Source organism: Brachyhypopomus gauderio, chromosome 12, assembly GCF_052324685.1.
Source record: "Brachyhypopomus gauderio isolate BG-103 chromosome 12, BGAUD_0.2, whole genome shotgun sequence".
NCBI classification, from domain to species: domain Eukaryota; kingdom Metazoa; phylum Chordata; class Actinopteri; order Gymnotiformes; family Hypopomidae; genus Brachyhypopomus; species Brachyhypopomus gauderio.
Window position 1 is genome coordinate 19,103,900 of NC_135222.1, and position 24,181 is coordinate 19,128,080.

The 24,181-nt window shown below is 45.7% G+C and overlaps 3 protein-coding genes across 8 annotated transcripts in view; 2 read left to right on the forward strand and 1 right to left on the reverse strand.

Annotated features, from left to right (window-relative positions):
• Positions 1 to 61: 61 nt before the first annotated feature.
• On the forward strand, positions 62 to 6,831 carry gnb4b (guanine nucleotide binding protein (G protein), beta polypeptide 4b). Of its 3 annotated transcripts, none has more exons than XM_077023541.1 (10): positions 62 to 197; positions 2,430 to 2,579; positions 2,702 to 2,740; positions 3,051 to 3,157; positions 3,599 to 3,662; positions 3,783 to 3,945; positions 4,145 to 4,211; positions 4,570 to 4,771; positions 4,971 to 5,187; positions 5,435 to 6,831. In XM_077023541.1, exons 2-10 carry the CDS (start codon positions 2,523 to 2,525, stop codon positions 5,539 to 5,541), a joined length of 1,023 nt encoding a protein of 340 aa, XP_076879656.1. In that variant the 5' UTR covers positions 62 to 197; positions 2,430 to 2,522; the 3' UTR covers positions 5,542 to 6,831. The 3 variants fall into 3 exon arrangements, with proteins under 3 accessions (XP_076879656.1, XP_076879657.1, XP_076879655.1); XM_077023542.1 differs by having other exon boundaries at positions 142 to 203; XM_077023540.1 differs by having other exon boundaries at positions 160 to 344.
• Positions 6,832 to 7,921: 1,090 nt separating this feature from the next.
• Positions 7,922 to 19,734, reverse strand: mfn1b (mitofusin 1b). 4 transcript variants are annotated; one of them, XM_077023538.1, is made up of 18 exons: positions 19,695 to 19,734; positions 17,979 to 18,101; positions 17,706 to 17,841; positions 17,090 to 17,252; positions 16,739 to 16,863; positions 16,356 to 16,464; positions 15,240 to 15,347; positions 14,795 to 14,948; positions 14,447 to 14,514; positions 12,854 to 12,975; positions 12,483 to 12,609; positions 12,248 to 12,352; positions 11,987 to 12,089; positions 11,404 to 11,630; positions 11,031 to 11,219; positions 9,827 to 10,023; positions 9,544 to 9,678; positions 7,922 to 9,286 (listed from the first exon to the last, which is right to left on the reverse strand). In XM_077023538.1, the coding sequence occupies exons 2-18, from the start codon at positions 18,091 to 18,093 to the stop codon at positions 9,217 to 9,219; spliced, it is 2,253 nt and encodes a 750-aa protein (XP_076879653.1). In that variant the 5' UTR covers positions 18,094 to 18,101; positions 19,695 to 19,734; the 3' UTR covers positions 7,922 to 9,216. The 4 variants fall into 4 exon arrangements, with proteins under 4 accessions (XP_076879653.1, XP_076879652.1, XP_076879651.1 ...); XM_077023537.1 differs by lacking the exon at positions 19,695 to 19,734 and adding an exon at positions 19,035 to 19,660; XM_077023536.1 differs by lacking the exon at positions 19,695 to 19,734 and adding an exon at positions 19,009 to 19,660.
• Positions 19,735 to 19,805: 71 nt separating this feature from the next.
• Positions 19,806 to 24,181, forward strand: part of trappc10 (trafficking protein particle complex subunit 10) — a 13,827-nt gene continuing 9,451 nt past the window's right edge. The window contains 7 exon segments of the mRNA XM_077023532.1: positions 19,806 to 20,025; positions 20,978 to 21,059; positions 21,608 to 21,743; positions 22,022 to 22,218; positions 22,990 to 23,185; positions 23,500 to 23,611; positions 24,074 to 24,181. The exon segment at positions 24,074 to 24,181 is cut by the window's right edge and continues 140 nt beyond it. Of these exon segments, the coding sequence (XP_076879647.1) occupies positions 19,965 to 20,025; positions 20,978 to 21,059; positions 21,608 to 21,743; positions 22,022 to 22,218; positions 22,990 to 23,185; positions 23,500 to 23,611; positions 24,074 to 24,181 (892 nt within the window). The 5' untranslated portion in view covers positions 19,806 to 19,964.

The following is a 24,181-nucleotide window of genomic DNA, read 5'->3' on the forward strand; positions in this document are numbered from 1 at the left end:
AACCAGTTGTGACGCTAGACTTTGACAACATGGGAAACACAAGCCGTCTGAAGGACGATTTATATTCACAGTACATGGATGTTGTGTTGTCAGAAATAAACACCGCACGCACCCCTCCGCCGCTGTTGTTGCCATGTTCCCATTTTCTCTATGGGTGTGGTGAAGAAACAGCTTGTTGAAAATTGAGTCAAAACCTGGTAAGGGTGCGTGGCCCTTTAAATATCTTAAATTTGCTCAAATTAAGTACTCCGTATTGTCATTTATTTGGCCGTCGCTATTGCGTGTGGCTTTTGACGCCAGCCGAGTGACGGACCAATTTGACGTGTACCAAGAAAAAGCTTCAGGTAACGTTAAAGAAGGAAAACTGTCTCATTCTGTCTCGTCTTTGCTCGTATTTCCAGCTGTAGACGGACTACTGAGCAACAAGTTAAATGATATAATGTGTCGAGCGCTCTCATGTTGTGTTTTCCTAGTGGATACATTGAGGCCGGTGAAATGGGCGACTACAGCTGACCTCAGTAACGCGCTGCTCGGTTACTCCGCTCGTAGATTAGGTCGTGTGTTACTGTTACAACAGATTTGTCAATATGCGGCCTGTCAAGAGACCAAAACACTCAACCACCGTCGCTCATCTCGGCGATTTTTCATTTTTGCTAGCAACCTACGGAGAGAATTTGGTGTAAGCGATGTGTCTTTCGTCTTTTAAGGCTGGCCGGTTGGTTGAGAAGCGACTTTTTCGAGATTTTCTGAGATGTCAAAATCTGTCAGGTTCCGGAAGTTCATAGTTACACAGTGTGACTGCAGTAGCGACATTAACTCGTAACAAGGCAAATAGACGAGTTTTATTTTTGCGTTGTGTTTGTCATTTGGTCCACTTTGCATGTGTTGCACAGAAAACTCAAATTAAGATACTTTGAGGATTTTCTCGTTTTATTGCAAAACGGAACACTTTCGTTTTGTGTTCCGAAAGGGAGAGTTAACTAACTTTTATACAAAACACTACTTTTACTTTCGTTTTACTTGAAAAAATGGGGTGTTTTTGGACCAATTGTTGTCTTTTCATTTTTTTATTCATCTATCTCATTCTGTCTTAGTTTGTGACAGCGATTTATTTTCTATTTTTGGTATGACCATGATTCGTTTATAGAACATTCACCGTGTAGGAAGTGTAACGTTTCAGGGGACGAGGAGAGAGAGTTTGTGACTAAGAGAAGTTGTCATCTTCAAGTTAAATCAGTGTGGTGAAAGCGTGCTTGGTGAGACCGTGCCGAGCAGAGCTACCCCACAGTGGACAATAGGATCCCAGTGTTCATGCTTCACTCTGTGCAATCTTCCTCACCGTCCATTGCGCCTTTCCTGTTTTGCTTTGCCCGCTTAGAGATGTTCCAGAAAAAGGCAGTATCTGTCAGGTTACCTAAAAGCTGTTTCTTACTGTCCGTGCAACATGAGGATTAAGCATCACGCCAGCCTGTAGTGAGAGGGAGAACAATAAGGGTTATGTTTACTTCCTACAAAATGGTGGGGTTACAGATTTTGCTGATGTTTACTTTTGCTTTCGGGGGGGGGGGGGGGGGGGTATGAAGACATAACATTTAGTGTAGGCTGCTGGCAAACCTTAATAACCCACTCTAGCATTTCCATCATTACAGAGTAATAGGTCACAGTAATATCTTTAAAAATATATCCTGATAGCAAGTTACATATTAGCATATAACCTTAATTTTTTAATATCCCAATGAGAGGAAAGGTAGTCAATTAAGTAGTGGAACTACAAAAATACTGAGAAGTGAAACATTCCCAACGCCATGTGTTTACATGTTACACATTCCTGTGTGATCAAAGGTAAAGAGAAACACGAGAAGAAGGCACTGGCTAATGATCAAAGGTCAGAGAGCGCGATGCTGGCGTCTGAGTTTCAATAGGGTGGCAACCAGTGCTATATTACACTGATCTGAAATCAGTTGTAATGGAATCAGAAATTCCTTGTAATGGTCATTGGGATCTATATAATATGGACAAAATACTATACTGCAGCTGTATTGCTGCATATAGCGATTGGTATTGGTGAATGGTGGTGGTATATTAACGCTTACTTTAGTAAACCCTTGATTTAACATGGTCAAAGACTGTCTTGCATTTATTTTGTCTTGCATTTAAGTTGTTGATAATTTGAATGGACAGATTCAGCATTCGTTCAATATTCACTGCACTTCGTGAAGAAATGTGATTTGTTTGAGGACTTCTCTACATCTGCCTTCCGCAATATCAGTATTGCAGAAGGAATAATATTGCAATAATGATCAACAAACAATATATTGTTCAGCCACATTGGTTACGCTTAATACACAAGTAGATTGAGCTAATCCTAGGACAGTGTGTAGAGTAATTTTAGCCCTCAGTAATCCCCTGAAACCGCTGCTGTTTTACAGTTCTCGCCGTGTAAAGGGCTTTGTGTTGCAAGTGCCAGCTGGTCATTTCCTGCGTGGGTGTGGGTCACAGCCCAGGCGTGTCACACAGGGGCCATGAGTGAACTGGAGCAGCTTCGACAGGAAGCTGAGCAGCTTCGCAATCAAATCCGGGTAAGGGGGCGGGGTCATGGACCACAGCTGAAATTTGCATAATATTGGGCCGCGGGTATTTCTATCTCAATACTACCTTTATGTGAACTTATGTTACATTACACTTTTTGTTTTGTGTACAGGATGCCAGAAAGGCTTGTAGTGACTCCACCCTCTCACAGGTATGTTGACATATTTAATAAGTGGATGTAAATCAGCATTTTGTATTTCAACTCTTATGGTGGGAGGTCATTTTTGTCAGGTGTCTTGTGTTCTTATCCTGCTTTCCCAAAAGCATGGGCTCGTCCCAGTTTCTCGAACAACAACACTAAAAATTCTTACAAATATACTACTTGTGTTCTACCAAGCCTTAGACAATCGTATTGTCTCCTTGTTTTTGTCTGTGGTGAATATTTGGGGTGTGTGTGTGTGTCATGGTAGTGTGGCCTGTGTGATGAAATTAAGCGTTTTGGCATTGTGTTTGCCTTGCAGATAACAGCTGGTCTGGACTCAGCTGGAAGGATACAGATGAGGACCAGACGCACACTTAGAGGCCATCTTGCCAAAATCTATGCCATGCACTGGGGCACTGACTCGAGGTGTGTGTGTGGATGGATGGGTGTGTGCATGCGTATGCTCGCAGGTCCTGTTTCACTCTGAATGGTTATGATGGAGGTCTACTTTGATTTAGTTTTCCCCCCACTGACACAGTCATTGACATTTTGGTGGTCCCGGTTTTCGGCACTAACGTGCAGTAACTGGGCACCTCCCTGTTCTCTACTGAGATGGACCTCTGTTCCCTACAGTGTGTGAAATGGGAAGTGTGTGTGCGTTTGGGCGGGGAATGCCGTTCTGTGTCTCTCTGAACCAGGGGGCCCTTTCAGATAACTCTGAGGGGATGAATATTGCATGACACGACTCTCTCAAAGCCGGGTCTGGGTCAGTCTGAGACCAGTGGGGAAAAATGGATGTTGCATGGCTTCTACACAGTGAAGGCTAAATGGGAGGCACATTTGTGGTTCTTGTGCTTTTGTGTGTAGGTTACTTGTCAGTGCTTCCCAAGATGGTAAATTAATCATATGGGACAGTTACACAACAAACAAGGTAATATAATCCCTAGATCACCCACTTTAATCTGCCTGGACGTTTAAGTATTCGTGTTATGAGAAGAGATAACGTACAGTAGATACTCTTTCATTCTGCTGCGTCCGCTGTGTTTCTCAGGTGCACGCCATCCCGCTGCGTTCCTCCTGGGTCATGACCTGCGCATACGCGCCCTCCGGCAACTACGTGGCCTGCGGAGGCCTGGACAACATCTGCTCCATCTACAGCCTGAAGACCCGCGAGGGCAACGTGCGCGTCACCAGAGAGCTGGCGGGACACACGGGTGAGGGGCCTCGCACGGCCACGCCTCCTGCGGCGTGAGCGGCAACGGCTAACCATGCCCCCTCGCTCCCACCGTGACCCTTAAGCTCGGCGTTTGCATTCTCCACTCTCTTTAACGGGTGTTCCAGTCCCCCTTGTGACTCGGAGTGTTTGGAGCTAGAACCGGTCGCATTCAAACCGTTCCTGTTTCTGGTCCACAGGGTATTTGTCGTGCTGCCGCTTTCTGAATGATGAGCAGATCGTCACCAGCTCTGGAGACACCACGTGGTGAGTTGAGTGCGGTTTGTGATTAGCAAAGTTTGTTCAGTTGATCTGCAACAAATATGTCCACAGTGTATTTGTGAGTAAAGGTAGCTCTAAGCCAGGCTAAACAATATAATTTAGGTCAAGGATATGTTAAATATAGCCAATCTTGTCGTTTACTCCTTGAAAGAAGTTTTAGATAACTTTGAATTGAGGTTTTGGAGAAGTTTCCTGATTTGTTGAAAGCAGACCATGCCAAAATCTTTAGTTCCACATTACAGGACAGTCGATGAGAGTTTGGGGCTGTCAGGGAATCACTTCTGTCCGATTTAATGGGGTGTTTTTGCACAAGCACAGCTGACTGAGCTCTCTGGGCCTGCAGCTCACTGTGGGACATTGAGACGGGCCAACAGGCCACTACCTTCACAGGCCACACTGGCGACGTGATGAGTCTGTCACTCAGCCCCGACTCCAGGACGTTCGTCTCAGGTGCCTGCGATGCTTCCTCCAAGCTGTGGGACGTCCGCGACGGCATGTGCAGACAGACTTTCACGGGCCACGTCTCGGACATCAACGCCGTCTGCGTGAGTCTTCGGCGGGACCACCGGCTTTTAGCGGAATGTGTCTTGATGAGTGTAGCACTAAACACGTCAAAATGCTGAGTAAATAATTACCTCGGACTAGTTGCTTTTGGTTATTTTTATTTAAACGTTAACTTTTCCTGTTCCTGCATTCCGTGACCTGCAGTCCCGTAGACTGATCCTGACTCCTCTGGCCTTGTAGTTTTTCCCCAACGGGAAGGCCTTCGCCACAGGCTCGGACGACGCCACCTGCAGGCTGTTCGATCTGCGCGCTGACCAGGAGCTCATGATGTACTCCCACGACAACATCATATGCGGCATCACCTCCGTGGCCTTCTCAAAGAGCGGACGCCTCCTGCTGGCCGGCTACGACGACTTCAACTGCAACGTCTGGGACACGTTGAAGGGCGAACGCGTAGGTCAGTTGTCATCTGCATATTGTGATGCTCCTTACGACTGGGTGCATATGCCACTGTAATATGTTTTTTATGATTCGATTTAGATGAATGTTCAGGTTAGGTCATAGCGGCAGAAGACCAGGTCTGAGACTGAGGCTTTCTAGCAAGGCGTAACATAAGTTCAGCTCCAGCAGGTCCCTTCTTGAAGCTTTAGAAAGTGCCAAAGAAACCAAGATGAATTTCAATCGCCTCCAATTCTCTCCCCCAGGTGTCCTTGCCGGTCATGACAACAGGGTCAGCTGCTTGGGCGTGACCAGTGACGGCATGGCTGTGGCCACGGGCTCGTGGGACAGTTTCCTCCGAATCTGGAACTGAGCCCTCGGTGCTGGACCTCACGGAGGGACTGACCGTCTGCCTCCGCACTACAGTTCTCGGATGCGGGGACGCCACTGTTTTCTACCTTCCCACATTGCACCTTTTTGTATTCATATATTACAACACATTCCTGTGAAGAGGCCAAGCTGACTCGGCAGAGGTCAGACAGCAAGGTTATCGAGATCAGACAAGCGTCATTGTGTTATATACATTCTGTACATATATATGTATATGAATATAAATATGGTATATACAGTGCTGCTTGAAGGTTTGTGATCCACCCAACCATGTGCATTGACAAATTTTAATAATCTTATGAAATGAACATCCAAATCTCAAAATAAGGGACACAGGAAAAAAAATTTCATTATTTATTCAACAATAAATAATTTTTTAGATTATGGCACCTCCTTTTGTAGCCATTATTTAAACCAAACATCATCTGTAATCACCACCAAGTGTCTCACATGGGATTTTTTCCCACTCCTCCTTGAAGGACATCTTGACACAGAATTTCTAAGCGGTTGAGGTCTGGATTTTCACTGGGCCGATCCAGAGTGCAAATCCTCTTTCTCCTAAGCCATTCCTTGGTAGTTTTGCTGGAATGCTTTGGGTTGTTGTCTTGTTTCATAATGCATTTCCAACTCGGCTTCGGTTCCCTGACTGATTCTAGTCAAGAATGTGTTGATGGATCTGTGAATGGATGGTTCCCTGGTTAATATGGACAGAGGCAGAAGAGCAGGCCCAGAACTTCACATCTCCACCACCATGCTTCACTATTGGGAGGAGCTTCTTCTCTTTTTATGCAGTATCTCCAAACATGGTGCCTGTGATTGTGGCCAAGTAATTAAATTTTGAGCTCAACTGTCCAGAGAAGGGACTTCCAAGTGCACTCTGGCAAAGTTTGTTCTGTTTGTTGTCTGATGCTTTTTCGCCCGATTGTAGACGCATGTACTTTTATCCCAGGTGCTGCCAGAGAGACGATCATGGTAAAACAACAGGCAAATCACAAACTTTCAAGCAACATTGTATGTACAGCAATATGTGTGTATATGCCATATATATATGTGCTTACACAATGGTAATGTATATATTTTGTAGTTAATTCCCACCCATTGGCTGTTTAGTTTTGAGATGTTTCATTTTTATTATATTGGAAGTCCACATGATGGTATAAAGCGGGACGTTCCCCATGAACTGGACAAACATGTCCACACACACACAAGCTTTAGTAATGATTTGTGTATCATTTTCACTTGGTTATTAAAGCACTGTACATTAGTGCCTGCACTCACTTGGGAATTTTAAATGAAGTAATGTTGTGGATCAGTTTCCTGAGTATTGACAAGAAGGAAATCTGGCTAGTCTCTGTAAAGGTGTCCTAGGTCTTGTTGACTACACATAATCTAATTAAGTAGCAAAGTCTACAGAATGACTTTGCTGTTGGTAGATGTGGTAGGGTGGTAGATAATGTTGCAAAAAATGGCCTGTAGTTTGTATTGATTTTCAGGAGTTCTGGTGAACAGTATAGCGATTGCCAGGCAGTTTTACACTGGGGTAAAAGGAATCACCAGAACAGCAAGGTGCTCGGGGATTCTGTTGCCATGCAGACCCCTGTCCCTCTTCCACGTAGCACTAACAGAACACACCAGAGTAACAGACCAGAGCAATCACAGCTTATTGCTGATGTTTTTCCTTGTATTCGACTCCTCAGCACAAATGTTTACTACTGTGAGATGTAAGATATACACCAAACATCTGTCCTGTGAGTTCTTTTCAGTAGCTTGACTATGGAGACGATTGTGTTGGTGGTTTTTACCTGTGCAGGTGATGGTTCTGCACCTGCTCTTTTGATCTGCCAGACACGATTTGAGGCTACATCTAGCTTCTAATTATTGGGCCACTGGTGCTTTTTTCTGACTAAACTTTTTGAGGGTTTCTAAACATTGGTGATTTTACATGTTTGGCGTATCTTTAAGGACGAGTTCACTGCCACTTATACAGCCAGTATTGTCATTCACAAAAAGAAGGTAATTGATGTATATGGTTTTACTGAATTTTTATTTTGGTGTGACCAAAACTGCCAAGTTCACGGCCTGGTCTCCTCTCTCCACAATTCATAATATCATTTATCTTATCAAGTTATAGCAGCAGCAAACAAGGGGGCTGCAAAATGTAGTTTCAATCTGAATGGTTATTGTAATGATTGTGGTTGTTACATGCATTCCTAGCAACACAGTATCACTGAACTCTTCAGAAATGGCACAATGAAACTAAGGTCAGTCAAAAAATGACATTTGATTTAATCATTAATTTTTTTACTTATATTTACATTCATCAACGTTCATGGTCTATACAAAACTTTTTTATTTGACTGTACTCTTTAACTCTTCTGCACTAACAGCATTGGAGGGATTTGCTCAAACATTAATTCATGACGTAACGAGTGTGTGTCCTGCACATACTGGCTTGGTGTGCACCTCGTGCACTTCTAGCCCACACTGGTCCATACGTTATTTGATGTATTGCAGCAAGCAGTATTTCAGTGATGCTCCCGACAGCGTCGGCCATTTTCCCCACTGTTTCTGTGCTCTCGGCATCGCGGCCGGGCAGGGGCGAAACGATCGAGTGTTGGCACGCCCTGACCTTTGGAGCGGTATGGAGCAGGCAACGGCAGGCGGGAACGGGACCCATTTTCACAGAGACATTATATCACAGCACACTGAAGTTGTGCTGAGCAGAGAAAGGTGCAGGCCCATTTACTTTTGCGAGCCAGTAAAACCAGGGCTTTCATGCCTTGACACCTTTTATAGTGCCATTGTGTGAACTAATCATTTGTTAAATGATTTTTATAGTCTCACCAGTTTTTTTTTTTGTATTTGTACAGTGGCTTAGTGGTGATGGTATGTTGCCATAAGTTGATATTGTATTCAATAATAAAAAGCTTTTAACAAATGTATTGTCGGGCATTAATGAAACAAGACAGCCAAACAATTAACATGCATTAAAGTAGCCATATGATATTTTAATTGTTTTCTCTATTGGAAAAACATTTAGTGATTTCAGATTATCATTTACAGATTTTACAAAGAAGTTTTGTAAAAAAAAAAAGTTTTTACACTGGTTCAGAATCATAGAAAGGTTAAGTAATATATAGAAAACATGAATTGTGATCAAAATGCTATCTACAAAATATACTTCCTTAGTGATAACATTTATGAACTTCATTGAACCTTTGCTTTTCTAGAAAACAAGATGGGCATTTCATGTGAGCTGAATATGAACAGAAGTCGTCCTGCTTTGTTCAGTAAAAATACCTTTACAATGTGTGAACGCTCCAGTCCTCCATACGTGAATACCTTTGTCTTCATGCCTTCGTGTACAGTAGTACCATCTTGTATCCTTATAACTGCATATTATTACAGAATGGATTTAACTTAACCACAGCAACCACGCTAACTAAAGAGTTCATTTTAAGGAAATCTAAAACCAACTGTTGACAATTTGTGTATAACTGTTTTTGCAAAAGGTACCCCTCTGTAAAGTGCACATGCAGCTCTCTCCACGTCTCCCCACAGCACCCCCTGGTGGGCTCAGTTAAGCTGAACTCTGTCTCCATGGGAGCCGGGTCAAGGGCTGCATTTGAGGAGCTGCTGGTGTGAACAGGACCACAGGTCAGATCTGTGGCTGGAGATACTGCCTGGTGAAGCTCTCCAGGTGATTCTCCAAATCTGTGGCCTTGTATCTGGAAAAACAGACAAGTTGTCTGTTGTCATTTCGACACACTGGCATGAGTTATTTTGGTTTGTGTGCGTTTGTTTATAATCAACGTGGTTTCTAATGGAATATCTATTTTAATGTCCCAGTGTCGTACCCGCAGTCCTAGTTGCCTAAAACTGTTGGTACTGCTTGACTTGTTGCCCTTATTGTTAGTGTGTGCGCTGTAGCTGCATGTGAGGTTCGGTGAGCATAGCCTGCGTGTGCCTGCCTGCGTGTGCTCACCTGAGTGCTTTTGAGCGACTGTGAACAGCCTCCAGCTGCTGGATCTTGGTGGTCAGCCGGCTGATTTCACTCTCCAGATCACGCTGGGTCACGTCCACCTGCTGGCACAGCCGGGCGAAGTTGCTGGCCATCTCCCTGCAGGGCACAGACCCACACTCAAAACTACGCACCCACAAAACGACCCTTCTTCCCCACCGCAGCCCACCAGCCCGGGACGCGTGGCCCAATCCCTGCTCCAAGATCTCCACGAGCTCTGTTCTGATACGGAGGTGAGGCCACTTACTGCTGCACCTGGTGGCTGCAGTTAGAGCTGGTGAAACTGATGATCATGTGGAGTTTCTTGGTAGCATAATCCACAAACTGCTTCTTCAGTGCCCTCTCTTTGGCCTTGGTGGTCCAGGTGAGCCTCTCGAACAGGTACAGCACGCCGTAAAGACTCATCGACAGAGCAATCACTTTCCAGCCTACCGTCTTCCACACCTTTACAGAGGCAAGTTTATTTATATAGCACCTTTCATACCCACTGGCAATTCACAGTGCTTTACACAAGAAAAGAAGAAGCTTATTACAACCAGAGGTCCATCACCTTGGGAAGGTCACTGCCCACAAAAAAGCTATAAAAATGTATTAAAAAATGAAATCAAATAGAAATTAAAATTATTACAATATTAAGATAAAAGAATTAAGATTATAGAAGATAAAACAGTAAAAGTAAAAGAAAAATAAAATAAAATTTATGGTAGCTACACTAACCAAAAGCCAGTCCAAATAAATAAGCTTTAATTTTGGATTTAAAAACATCTAACGTTGGAGCTCGTCTCGTATCTTCCAACAGCTGGTTCCATTTAGAAACAGCACAATAACTAAATGCTGCATCTAATTGTTTATTTCTTAAACTTTGGCAGGACTAACTGATTAGTTCCTAGTGACCTAAGATTTCTGCCTGGCTCATAGCTCTGCAGCATGTCAGATAGATACACTGGTCCTACACCATTAAGTGATTTACAGACCAGTAATAACACCTTGAAGTAAATCCTGTATTGTACTGGTAGCCAGTGTAAGAACTTAAGAATGGGGGACAGGGGCTCAGGACGTCTCTTCAACACTGACGTCTCAAACTTTGGGGAAGGAGTGGAATACAAAATAACCCTGTACACTAAAGATAAAAAACAATCAAACACAAAAAGGCACATGTATTTAAAGGAGCATTAAGTCATTTTTACCACCAAAAGGAAGAAAACCATATTTGTGAAAAATATATATATTTTTTTCTAAAGTAAAAGGCTCAAGTTGATTACATTTTCCAGTTGCTTTAAGCCTTGATTGAATCTGTTTATGTATCAGTATAATAGATATCAGATTAATGGCCATTTCATAATGTGAAGAAAAATGACTTGCTGCTCCTTTAAGGAGGGGGAAAAAAAACAATAAACCATCAAGCATTCCAGACATTTTCCTCAGGATTCTTGTGTTATTGTGTCACATACCACCCCTCCGACGATGACCACGCTCATGGAGGTGCGTGAGGTCAGAGAGGCGAAGTTGGAGACCATGGACATCATGAGCTCCTCCTGGGACACCACTGCCTGTGATTGGCCTGGTGTGCCAGGGGCTTGGGGGGGCGGAGCCTGGGCCACGCCTCCACCTACTGGGGTGGTGGCCAAGGACCGTGAGAGCTGAAAGAAAGGAACAAACAAAAAAAAAAATCTGGAAAATTAGGCCAGTGGGAGTATGACTGAGAGATGTCGCCATTGTGATTAAGGGAATACAGCATGTAATCAAGAATGCAAGCTTAAAATTTAAATGTGTGAAATATGAATGAGCTATAAACATTTAGTTTGTTTGTGCAGGTAAGTTTACCTGTAACTTCTGGTCTACCAGCATGAGGGTCCTCCTGGCATTAGTTGGACCAAGGAAACGGCTCACCAGGGCCGTCCAGCCCAGAGAGAACTGAAACTCAATGTTCTCCTGGAAATCAGCGCAGAGCACGGCACAGTTCAGGTCGTAGCTGAGTTTGAACTGTCTGTTGGGGATCAGTATGTTGATCTGGTTCTGAACAGCAGGGGGCAGCAGAGGCTGCAAACACTCTGTTAAGACACAGAAAAAGACACTGGTGAACAATGCCCTTCTGCGCTGGTTACAGCCAGTCCAGTCTTACAGTAAAAATGCATATACATTAAATAGAGTATACCACATTTAGTTATGGTTGTTATGGAAATAAAAGTAATGTGACCCTTGGTCATTCACAGGCATCTCTGACTGACTGAAAGGAAGGATCCCTTTACAAAAAAAAAACCTTTCAAAATCAGTTAAAGGAACAGAGCTCACTGCTAAAAATGTATCTCTTAATACCGTTTAGTATAATTACATCAAACATTTTTCCAAATTACTGCCAATTTCTATCACCACAACAGTATTAGACCGCGCAGGGTGCGGACCGTACCGATCATGTCTTTCTGAGAGGTCTGCACTGAAGCGTTGACGGCGTCAGAGCAGCGGAAGGCCAAGTTCTTCCCCATGCCTTTCTCCACATGATTGAGCAGTTCCTGAGGAAAGACAAGCACACACGTTCCTGGATGGCCTTCACTCACCCAAACAAGAAGGCTTCTAGATACAGATCACGTGTTAAAAACCGAATTCATCCAAAAGCCGCCATTTCAATTGTCTATTTCAACAACAATTTTGAGCCCGAGTACAAACTCACAGACTTGTAGATCTTAAGCATGTGGGGGGATGGGTGGAAATCTGAGCGAAACTCATCTATGAGAACAGAGAGCCGACAAATCTCCTCCTCCATGGCATTAGACACCTGAAACACACACACACACACACACACACACACACACACACACACACAGTTTGACACCAAGCCTAACAGATGTAGGCTACCCAAGCTGTGTGTTCAGTACAGTAAGACAATAGAGTGGACAGTTACATACTTGGTTCTCCACCTCTTCAGTCACCATCTTTATTTTCTTCTTGATGTCCTCAATAAGGAAGGTGAGCTGATCGCGGACGAAGTCCAGCCGGTCTCTCAGAGAATCTCGCTCTGCCATAGAGGCCACCCTGACCAGGGACACCAGAGAACTCACTGAGGCCACATGAACAGAACAGCTCACCGAGGCCACATGCCACCGTCACGCTCTTCCGGCTGTTCAGAACAGCACACATTAGGCATGCGCATCAGTAGGATAGTAAGCCTTGCTGGACCATCTTAATGACAAAATTAATTCACTTTCAAACACAATCCAGAAAGACAGTAGAGGTGTGGAGCCGGCTGAGGCGGGTCAAACCCGGAGGGTGGACCTACCTCTTCTCAGAGGCCGCGATGTGGATATGATCCATGATTCCTTTGACACTTTCAGTAATCTGCTTTGCCCTGATTGTGTGCTGCTCAAACTTTGTTTTCACTGCTGACTGCGAGATACACTCCTGCGTGGCGCCACACACACACACAAACACACACACGCGCGTGTGCGTGTGTTACTGGGATGGTGGCCGCTCAAAGTGAGGGTGGGTGGGGGAGAGACGCAGACCTACTGCTGCTAATGTTACGGGACTGAGGATGAAAACCAGCAGCAGGTTTGTACCATCACACCAGCAGCAGGTCCGTACCATCACACCAGCAGCACCGGGCCTCATCTCACAGCAACACACACACACGACGGGGCAAACCAAGTCCAAAAGCAAAACTTTCAAAACAAGTCCACAATAAATGACACAATTCCAAACAAAGGGATTAATGCGACACGATACGACACTGAACAGAAATTAAACAGTGCGTTGAATATTTATAATCACCAGCAAACCACTTTGGCAATGAACAGAAGGAAAAACTCCATAAAATGCAAGGCAACTTAAACCCAAAAGCAATGGAGGAGTAACAAAAGAGGGTCAAAGGGAACTGAGGAGACTGAGGTGCCTTCGCCTTAGCAAATCTAGACTTCAGCAATGAACACACAGCTCGAGTGGAAAGGCACGCACGGAGGTCCCGGGGGACGGCCGCCTTGGTCAGAGCTGCTTCGGTGGGGGAACGTCTGGCAGAGAAGCTCAGCTACACCGTGACAGGAGACCAAGACGGTCATATCTGGCAGAGCACGGATGTGGGTGGATATCCCACAACCACCATAAGTTAAAGAGGCCAGAGAGATGCTTGATTAGCTTGTAGTGAAAGCTGCCCATCAGTAAAGGGATGTATGGGGCTTCCTAGTGTCCTACACTGTGTATCGTCTCCTGTCTAGAGACTGAATCTGTCCTGTGTTCACTTGTAATTCATGAAGGTTACATTAACTACACAGAACATCACAATACAGACAGCTGGCAGGCTGCTAGGAAACCTTTACAGTTCAACAGATCCTCATCTTGTTTTAAATCGGGATCCTGGCAGGTTGTCAGCTTCTGTTTGGAATATCTAAGCAGCACTGAAGACATTTGCTGGAGTCTCTGTTAAACACTTGGCCTGAGTCAGTAATATGCACTTAAACCTGGCCTCAGTTACTGATGTAGACACATATTAAGCTTTATCAGGGTGTGTCCGTCCGTCATTAGTGGAAACTGGAAGACATTAAATGTGTATTCCTGAATTTAAGTGTCTTCTATGAATTTAAATGGATTTCAACTCCAGGACCAGGGATATACCTCCACCCAGAACAGGAGCAGAACACTCCCACATCAGACCTCCACCCAGAACAGGAGCAGAACACTCCCACATCAGACCTCCACCCAGAACAGGAGCAGAACACTCCCACATCAGACCTCCACCCAGAACAGGAGCAGAACACTCCCACATCAGACCTCCACCCAGAACAGGAGCAGAACACTCCCACATCAGACCTCCACCCAGAACAGGAGCAGAACACTCCCACATCAGACCACCACCGGGCAGACGCAGTCCAGGACTTGCCTCAAACCTCCTCTCGAAATTCTGGAACTCCTTCAGTCTGTCCTGAAAGCCTTCTGCTAAAGCTCCACCTGGAATCAAACACCACCTCTTCAGCACAACACTGTGGGATATACAACGTAAGACCTCAAAAGCATGCTCGAGCCTACCCTGATGTGCAAATGCGTAGTCAGCTGAGTGTGCACAAGGCAGCAGTGCAGAGACAAAACACTTTCCCAAGGCTGTAGGCTTGTTAAAAAAAGGCCTGGTGTTTCTAGAGGCCCTGCCCGACAATTCAGGTGATGCCCGTGTGCCCGTGAGCATTCTGTCTCGCCCGAGATGCCGAGTGCCCAGGGCTGACGTCTTGCTTACCAGACTCTGGCATGCCTTGCGCCCTCTGCATTCTGGAGTTGAGCACCTCTTTGGCGGAGATGAAGAAGATGCGGTTGTGGGCCTGCTCATGCTCCACCACCTTCAGCTCCTCCACCAGGAAGTGCACGCAGCGGTCCGTGTGTTGCTTTCGCACCTGATGCCGTTGGGCAGGGTTTAGAATTAGCAACATGAACAAACTATTGGCAAAGGTTTACACCCTGATGCTCAACCCAAGCCCTTGGATCAAGGTCGGGTCCACATATTTGTACAACAGGGTTAACTGACTGGCCACCGTTGTCTTGACTCACATCAGATAAATGTGGAGAGGACGTAGCCAAGACCGGGTCTTCGAGGAACAAGGACTGAACCCCTGGGACTTATACCATCGAAACAACGCAAGGAAAATAATATCTGGCCAGACCTCGATGGATAACAAAGCACTCACGTCCTCCATGTATTCCGGTTCAGAGGCTGAAGCATCCCAGCGGTTATTCAGGATGAAGATGTTGGGCTTTGAGAGGCGCTCGTTCACTTTGTGGAAGAAATGCTTCTCCTTTAAGGGCAGAAAGAGGGCAAACTGGTCAAAATGGGCTAGGGCAAAATGGTCCAACGTTTTCACAACATGGCGGAAGAGAAACCTTCCCCTCCCAGCGACCTTCAACGCCTCTCACGCCACACACAAACACACAACACGAGGGAGGGATATTTGTACGTCCCGTTGTAGGAGAGGATACGTGACGTGAAGGTCAGGCGCTTACAGCCCAGACTGAAAAGCTTTTAAAGATCAATCTTTAAAAATCCCTTTTTAAAGATCAATCAAAGCAATGATCTTAACGAAAGTTCGAACTCGTGAAAAACGTGATCAAACAACAGGCTACTGAAGGTAATGCTTTTCTGGTGCATATAGATTCTTCACTGAGATAACTGAACTCACTAGAGAGAACGTTCTAGCATGCTCTATAAACACATCTCGTGACCACCATCTTGATACTCAACTATGGTTCCAACAATAGTACAATGGTTACTACCTAATCAAGGATTCATTTTGATGTCCAAAATTTTTACAACTTGTGCGGACATTAACCAAACACACACACAAACCAAACATAACAGCTATTAATTTAGCTAGTTTAGAGATCTAGATCCTGGCACCTGGTAGGTTGCCTACATGCCTGTAAAACTGCCTCAGTGGACTAAACATGCCAGTTATTCTTCTGTTGGTCAAAACAGCAGGGACGGAGTCTGGATTCTCCAGTCCTGCTCAGCCAATCAACATGCAGAACGGTGTGCCCCTCCCACCACACCACAGAGGGCAAATGCTTTGTACTGCATTCTTAATGCAATGATACACCCAAGGGTAAAGCTGTGACATCACATAGCACCACAGTTGAATTCTACATGACTGAGTCACATTCAGTTTAGAAAAGCAGACTACTACTAAACTTCTAACCTTTTTAGGAAGCATCCGTAAGAAATATGGAAAAAAACAAATACTACTATAAAAAATACTAAATAAATTAATTCATTTAATTAAAAAGGTCTTAACTCAGTAATCACCAACCGTATTCATCAGCGTGGATTCGGAGTTAGCCACCAGCACAAACACATCTGCATCCAGGCAGAACTTGTCGATCCAGCTGTCTAGCTCTGTGGTAACATCGGTGCCAGGGCTGAAGCAGAAGTTATAAAGATCAGTCTCCCTCCAGCCTGTTCTCTAGCCGACACGGAGTTGACTACACACAGCGTACTCCAGATTTACGGGGAACGTCTTTTGTGTAAATACGCAAGACTACTCCAGAATGGACAATCAGATCAAAATGTGGCAAATGGCAAAACTCACTGAAATAACGGAAAGACCTCCCTCATAAAGAGACAACTGCAAAATACCATGCGTACGCACCACCTTCATCATGAATACACTTAAAAAAAAAACAGAAATCCCACCTATCCATGAGAACCAGGTCATCTCTCAGAAGTACACACTTCGTCTTGGGCCAAAAAACTCTGACCAGACAGCCAGCGTCAAGGCGCTCATCCATATGCAACGCATGGGCCAGCTGATTCACCGTCTGTGGACCACAGGCAAACCACATCAACACACACACACACACACACACACACACACACAGAACAATCGGTGAGCGTTAAGTTTCACAACACTTCTTTGTTTTTACTTGAATAAGGCAGCATATGATTGAAGTAAAATCAGTACATACTGATGTGCAAGGCTTATAATGCAAAGTGATGTTATTCCTTCTAACTACATCAGTCCAAATGGAGATGGTGCACACTCACCTTGATGCTCTTCTCCTCCTCCGAGCCGTCTGTCTTCAGGTAAGCCTTGTCTTCATCCGTGCCCTCAACGCTGAGGAAGCAGTTGGTCGTGTGCCCGATGCCGCTGGGGAGCACGCGGTCTCGCAGCATGGCGTTGATAACCGTGCTCTTCCCGTTGCTCGTCCTGGTCAAATGGAAAGACAGTAAACGACACACTACTGTGTGCAACGCCAAAAACAATCAAACTATAAAGGTACCACTGGAGAAAGTCACGGGCCTTTATTAAGAGAACACAGTTTTCAAACAGCTTCTTAAGCTGGAATTCTGATGTTAAACTACATAAACATACACATCGCTGTTGTGGCTCGAGGATCACAGGGCAAAGCTTACAGGGCAAAATCAGGGTTGGCAACTTTTCAAGATCATGGGGGGGGGGGGGTGTAAAATGGACACAAATTAAGTATTATATCGCGATCGATCGATCGCCAGTGGTTGGCGCCAGAGCGAACTAGTAACTCATTGAATCATAGATGTGGATCAGAGGCAAGTAAACTAGATTATTTTTTCGGCGTGAGAAATCGGATGTGTGGCATAAGAGCATGTGAAGACAACCCTGGCAAAGTAATAGACAATTCACCTGCCAAAGAAGGCCACCTTCATGTGCCTGCGTGCAAGCACCTCTCTGATGACTGCCAGTTTGTTCGCATATGTTTCCATCTCCTCCAGCTGTGTCCTCTTTGCAATCTCCTCCAGCGATTCATTTTGACATGTATCTGTTGACAGTATGAAAAGCACAGAAGCAAACGACCAGTGAGAAACAGTACAAACACACGATATATGTATATACATCTGACAAAAGTCCTTGTGTTCTTCACTCTCACACACCATTTTAATTACTTTTACATCTCACCATTTACAAAAGTCGAACCCTCTTCAACATAGCTAAGCAGGTGTTCAAAAACTTCACTAATCTTCTTTTTGGCCACTACAAAGTGCTTCAGTGGAGAGCGGTCGCCTTGGTCCATTTCTCTACCTGCAAATTGCAGAAAAGCCATGGACAACTTAACCACGGGACGGGTTTTCCACAGTGGACAGTTAATTTACGTTAACTTATTTTGTAGGTCCTCACACAACACGTGCCACGTCTGTAGAAGTACTTTGATTCGAATAGTGTTTTGGATACTGGTAATATTTGATATTATATTTAAAACATGAATAATTATTTGTAGTTTTTATTCAGAGTATTCTATTTAGTATTTGTTCATAGTCCAAAAACACTTGGAACGAGTGTGACCACCGGCATGGACGTTCGAAACCAATGTCCAGGTGAATGTCCAGCTAAATTAAAATCACAACAAACTGATCGTCTAGATAAGACACGGAATCGTGAACCGCAATTAAATCCATAACCACAAAAAATCCCAAATAAAGTACTTTATTCATCCGTAATCTACGGTCGCTATTGAGTTAGTAGCTAGCCATGTTAGTTAATAAGCTCATGTCGTTTATTGTAAACTCTGACGCCTGGCGAATTAGTTTGTTTGGAAAATGCCAATGTGCACGGTTAGCTAACAAATACCGAAGTATAAGTGTGTTATTTTTATTATTCGATTAAAGCAAGGTGAATTGTTTATGTTCACCTTTAAGACAACTGGCCAAGGCTAGGATAAATATATACTCAAAACAAACACGGTTAAAACCTCGCCGGTTAAAACTGGTAACATGCCACTTGCTAGCCGGGCAGCTAACCACGGCTAATGGGGAATTCACGGTCAAACGTCATTGCCTGGCTACCAGTTAGCTAGCTAGCTAGCTAGCCGGTTAGCGCGGTACGTGTTAATTTTTATTGATAATTCAGGCAACATAAATATTGTACATTAACTAACGTCAGGACGTGCAGCACTATTCTTAAGAGTATGACAAATTAATAAACTTCTCACCAAATCAGAGGGTGAGTGTATCCCACCTTAACATAACAGCAGTTAAGAGAATAATTTGTCCCAGCACAAGGCATACACAGACTAGGAATGAAACCGTGCGCTGTTTTCAAAATAAAAGCATGAAATTGAAAAGGTGCGAGGGTACGTCTCAATACGTTAGATGGTAAATAAGCGAAGACAGTGAAATAAGGAAATAAATTAAAATTACGATAAATAATTTCAAATTCTGCATACTGTTTGATAACGAATGTACTTGTTGTGGTAGAGTTATTATAAAATGTTTATGTGTGCAAGTATCGTAATTTTTCCAAAAAGTACAATTAAATAGAATAGCCGCAGTTATTTATACAAAACAGAAATGCCTCACTTAGATATCCTACTGTCGCCCTCTAATGAGATACATAATGAAAATGATTCAATAGGCGATAAATTATGTATAATTATGCAAAGGATAGCCGTGATTTCTGAATGGGCAGTGTGACAAAACCCTTTTTATGTTGAGTTTGCGCATGCTAGATCGTGTAGATTAGAGAACGATAGCCCGATGCAAGCTTTTTTATTACAATGTTCAATTATGTTAACATGCGTTATGTTAATATATATAGAGTGAGCGACTTTTGTTGACACTTAATGTAGTACAGTTAACAGGAAAGAAATCTCAGTCAAACTTAAGTACAGATACTTATTTTTCGTTGACGCAGCAAACAAGTCATTGCCGCTGACAATAAGCGACCATATCTGTTTCACTTGGACGATTAATAATAGAACGTCACGCACGGCTTCTGCTTCCTGTCTGTCGCTTTGACGAGGACCGGAAGTCGTCAATGTGTCAGCGGGTAGGAAATGGAGAGGGAAGGGGCCTTATCGATACGTTAGCGCACCGCAATTCAACGATATTGTGTTTTGTTCGCGAGACGGACGTTTTCATGGTGGACTAATGCCGATGTTCGTGACCCATGGAGTCCCATGAGGAGAAGCCCATCATCTACACCATGGAGAACAAGCCGATAGTGACGTGTGAGTTTGCCTCTCGGTTGTTGTTAGCGAGTGCGGGCTAAGCTAACGGCTAAGCCCGCTAGCCGTGCGCGAGCGCTGCAGAACTAGCGCGCGAGCCGCTTAGACAGCCGCCTGATCCGCCAACACTGGCGTGAAATTCGGTGACATCTAATACGTTATGCCCTTATACCACCAAGCACGAAACGGTTACACGCTAAACAATGAATAACGGACAGCCCAGACACACTAAAACGAGTGGTTTTGTGTGTGTGTGCTGTTACTAACGGTGTACACATCGTTTGCTCTGTACTGGAGTAACACCCGAACAGGCGACATCAGTCCGGGCCTGTCTGACGGTGTGCGCCCCGAGAGGAGAGCCCGTTTACGCCTTTCACACCGCCAACGTCCCATACGACGCAGGGCAGACGCCTCGCAAGCTCGCTAAAGTCGGCTAGCCAGTTGTCTTATCCAACAGTTTAATGTTCCTGGAGGCCCTAATGTGTAAAGAAGTAAGGTTGAAACACGTCACGTTAAATACCGGAGGCCCCGGAATGTGGAGGGTTTGAAACGGGCCCAAGCGGCTTGTGCGGTCACGTTTGGCCCCCCGTGAAGGGGAATAAGTGGCATTCTCCGCGAAGCACTAAAAAAAAACCCCCAGCTCGTTGAGGTTTATTGGAGAAATCTGGCTTTGTGTAATGCGCACGGTTTGACGAAAGCGGGAAATGTATTCTTTCGCTTCCATTTTCTCAGATGACTGCGTATTCAGCAGTTCAGTCGTTTAATGATCTGGGCTGAACGAGGAGCCACCATTCAGACACACAGAATACGCTCTTTTTGCTGGTGTAGCCACAGGTGTGGGCGTGGGGAATATTGTGCGAGTAAGTGTCGGGATGAGTGGATGTACTGATATTAATCCTCGTTTCTGCGTGTGGACTGAGAAAGTGTGCCATATCCATGTTCTGTTGTGGTACAGGTGCAGGAGACCAGACCCTCTTCACTGCTCTCTATAGTCTGCTGGCACAGCAGCTGCCCAGAGAACCCATGGAGTGGAGGAGGTGAGGATGACCGTTTTCACGTCTATGGCTCAGCTGGGATTCACAATGCCAGCAAATGTCCTATATAAAATAAAACTGGACTTGATTTTGCACTGTGACGAAATTATTTTAGCAAGGTTTAACGAAACACACTTGTGACACTTGTCTGTTCTCTATAACAGAAACATTCAATTAAGCTTATAGCATTACTGCCAGGTCTAATTAAAATAAGCAATTCAACCGAGTGCATCGGCATTTGAAAGAGGCCGAATGACTGTGATTAGCAACATGAAAACATTATCAATTGTAAGGATTATATATTCTTCCTATTATATAATCTCCACATTTTGCCTGAAAGGCAAATGTATTTTCCAATTGTGAAATCTAAGGCAGCAGTTTTGGTTTGCTAGCCACAAGGTTTTTCAGGCTCCGCTGAAGCGGTCAGAAGCTGCCCAGATTTGCGCCAGGCTAAGACCATAGACACTCGTTCATCTGCGAGAGCCCTAGACCTTCATCCGAAAGGCTGCGTCGTCTTCCTTCGCCAGTGAACGCGCTGCCTTTTGCCGCAGGTCTTACGGCCGAGCGCCGAAGATGATCCACCTGGAGGCCAACTTCGTCCAGTTCAAAGAGGATCTGCTCCCAAAGGAGGGGAACAAAGCCCTCCTCACCTTCCCTTTCCTGCACATCTACTGGACCGACTGCTGTGTGAGTTGCTGCCGCAGCCAATCACTGGTCCTCGCCATTATATGACATGCGCCCTGTGGCAATGCCCCAAAATAAATGATCTTGACCTCTGTCAATCATACACTTGAGAGCAACACTTGCTTAAGGCCTTGGACCTGTAAAATGCACGTCAGCATATCATATAAATAGATATGGCTATAGATATCATATAATGTACACTTGTACACTTAGTCCTGTGAAATGTGGAGGTTCGTATTATTGCTACATCACGCGTGGGTGTGCTCTGGTGTGGGCGCCAGGACACGGAGACGTACAAGGCGTCGGTGAAGGAAGACATGCAGCGGTGGCAGGGCGCCCTGCGTCTTCACGGCTCCACCGACTGGCTCGTGGTGGTGGTGGAGAGCGACGGCAAGAAGAAGAACAAAACCAACATCCTGCCGCGCACCTCCATCCTGGACAAGATCCGCAACGACTTCTGCAACAAGCAGAGCGACAGGTGAGCGCCCCCGCCCGCCCAGCCAGCCCCCACCCAGCCACCCAGTCAGCCCCCACCCACCCACCCAGCCAGCCCCCACCCAGCCACCCAGCCAGCCCCCACCCACCCAGCCACCCAGCCAGCCCCCACCCAGCCAGCCCCCACCCACCCAGCCACCCAGCCAGCCCCCACCCAGCCAGCCCCCACCCACCCAGCCACCCCCACCCAGCCAACCCCCAACCAGCCACCCCCCGCCCACCCAGCCAGCCCCCGCCCAGCCACCCAGCCAGCCCCCGCCCACCCAGCCAGCCACCCACCCAGCCCCCGCCCACCCAGCCAGCCCCTCCAGAGGGAGGACATTTGCGGACTCAAGGCTTTTTTAGTCTGGTGTAAATGTGGGCCTCTGCGATTGGATGTGGGTACTTGCGGGCTGGGCGTCCCAGGCCGAGCTAATTTAGACAGGGCTTAGCTGGTCCCTATTTCTGGCCTCAGACACCACCTGGCCAGCAGAGGCTCTCTGTGAAAAGGCATGACTCATGGCTGGTGTGCTCGACAAATAAGGTCTGCGGTCGGTTCGCCTTGTGCTTAGTTGCGGCCGTACAGGTGTAGAGGTGTTAGTGAATTTGGTATTACAGCTGTATTACAGCTCAGACTGTACTATGAATACATAAATACATAAACATTCAAATCTATTTTCTCTTAAAGCTCTCATGCTCATTTTCCAGTCTTGTGTGTGTGTGTGTGTGTGTGTGTGTGTGTGTGGGGGGGGGGGGGGGTCTTTCTGTCCCTCAGGTGTGTAACACTGCTGGACCCCCTGAAAGAGTCGTCCCGCTCTCAGGAATCCTGGAACTCCTTCCTGACGAAACTGCGAACTCTGCTGCTCATGTCCTTCACCAAGAACCTTGGACGCTTCGAGGACGATATGCGCACGCTGCGTGAGAAACGCACCGAGCCCGGCTGGAGCTTCTGCGACTACTTCATGGTGCAGGTGCGTCTTGACTGGCCGATCCAACTGTCAATTACAGCTGACCACCAATAAGAGTGGCTCAGGGGCAGAAAGAAATGATTAGCACTACCAGTACAACATTAACTAAACTGGTAAATGTTTGGTGTTGTTATTTAATCCTGCCCTTCCTCTAAGCTTAATATCTCTGTAAAGACACAATGTTCTTAATGTAAATTGACTGCATCAGCATTAAAGCTGTTTTGCAGCATTAAAGCTGTTTTGGGGTCTTAAAAATGCAGTTACACCTCGTTGACGTTTGTGTTTTGCGGTGTCCGATGGTTGTTTGACTCTTGCAGGAAGAGCTGGCGTTCGTGTTCGAGATGCTGCAGCAGTATGAGGACGCGCTGGTCCAATATGACGAGTTGGACGCTCTCTTCACCCAGTATGTGCTCAACTTCGGCGCTGGAGGTACGGAAGACACCCCCCCCCCCCCCTCTATCAGCAGGGTTTAGCGTTAGCACCAGCGTCTGCTCACAGGAAGCAAGACGAGAAGGAAAGGAAGAGGTTTCCTGGGTGTTTCTTAAACTCTTCTGATCGAGCCGTTACCTTGAGAACGTGCTGCAGTAATTAAGAGTGCAGATGCACACAGGAAGCAAACCGAACTAAAGGTGCAAATACCAATTGAAATACCAAATTAGAGTTTCTGCACTTTGGGAAATGCTGAATGTTTTTGCTTGAGATGCAAAACCAAGTAGCTCCAGGCTTGTGTATTGTCACGTATTGCGCTCACCTAGATTCGTGGTGAAACGCTAACGGACCTCTGCGTAGCGTAGCTGACCTTCGTGACACCTTGTTGAAAAGTTCACGCCGGTGTACCGATTCTCTCCTACACCCCCCCCACCACCACCCCCGCCGTGGTGCGTCGAGCAGACGGCGCCAACTGGCTGGGCTCGTTCTGCCAGCCCGTGCGCTCCTGGACCGGCCTGCTCCTGCGGCGGCCCATCGACATGGAGAAGAGGGAGGTGATCCAGCGCGGGG

What these genes read in the sequence shown, in the direction of transcription:
- mfn1b (XM_077023538.1), bottom strand. Translation starts at nt 18,093, where the DNA reads ATGGACCAAGGCGACCGCTCTCCACTGAAGCACTTTGTAGTGGCCAAA. An exon ending in AGGAGGAGAAGAGCATCAAG is followed by an intron (nt 16,864 to 17,089) that starts GTGAGTGTGCAC and finishes TGTGGTCCACAG; the next exon opens with ACGGTGAATCAGCTGGCCCA. An exon ending in GCAAGGCATGCCAGAGTCTG is followed by an intron (nt 14,515 to 14,794) that starts GTAAGCAAGACG and finishes GTTTGATTCCAG; the next exon opens with GTGGAGCTTTAGCAGAAGGC.
- gnb4b (XM_077023541.1), top strand. Translation starts at nt 2,523, where the DNA reads ATGAGTGAACTGGAGCAGCTTCGACAGGAAGCTGAGCAGCTTCGCAAT. An exon ending in ACAGTTACACAACAAACAAG is followed by an intron (nt 3,663 to 3,782) that starts GTAATATAATCC and finishes TGTGTTTCTCAG; the next exon opens with GTGCACGCCATCCCGCTGCG. An exon ending in AGCTCTGGAGACACCACGTG is followed by an intron (nt 4,212 to 4,569) that starts GTGAGTTGAGTG and finishes CTGGGCCTGCAG; the next exon opens with CTCACTGTGGGACATTGAGA.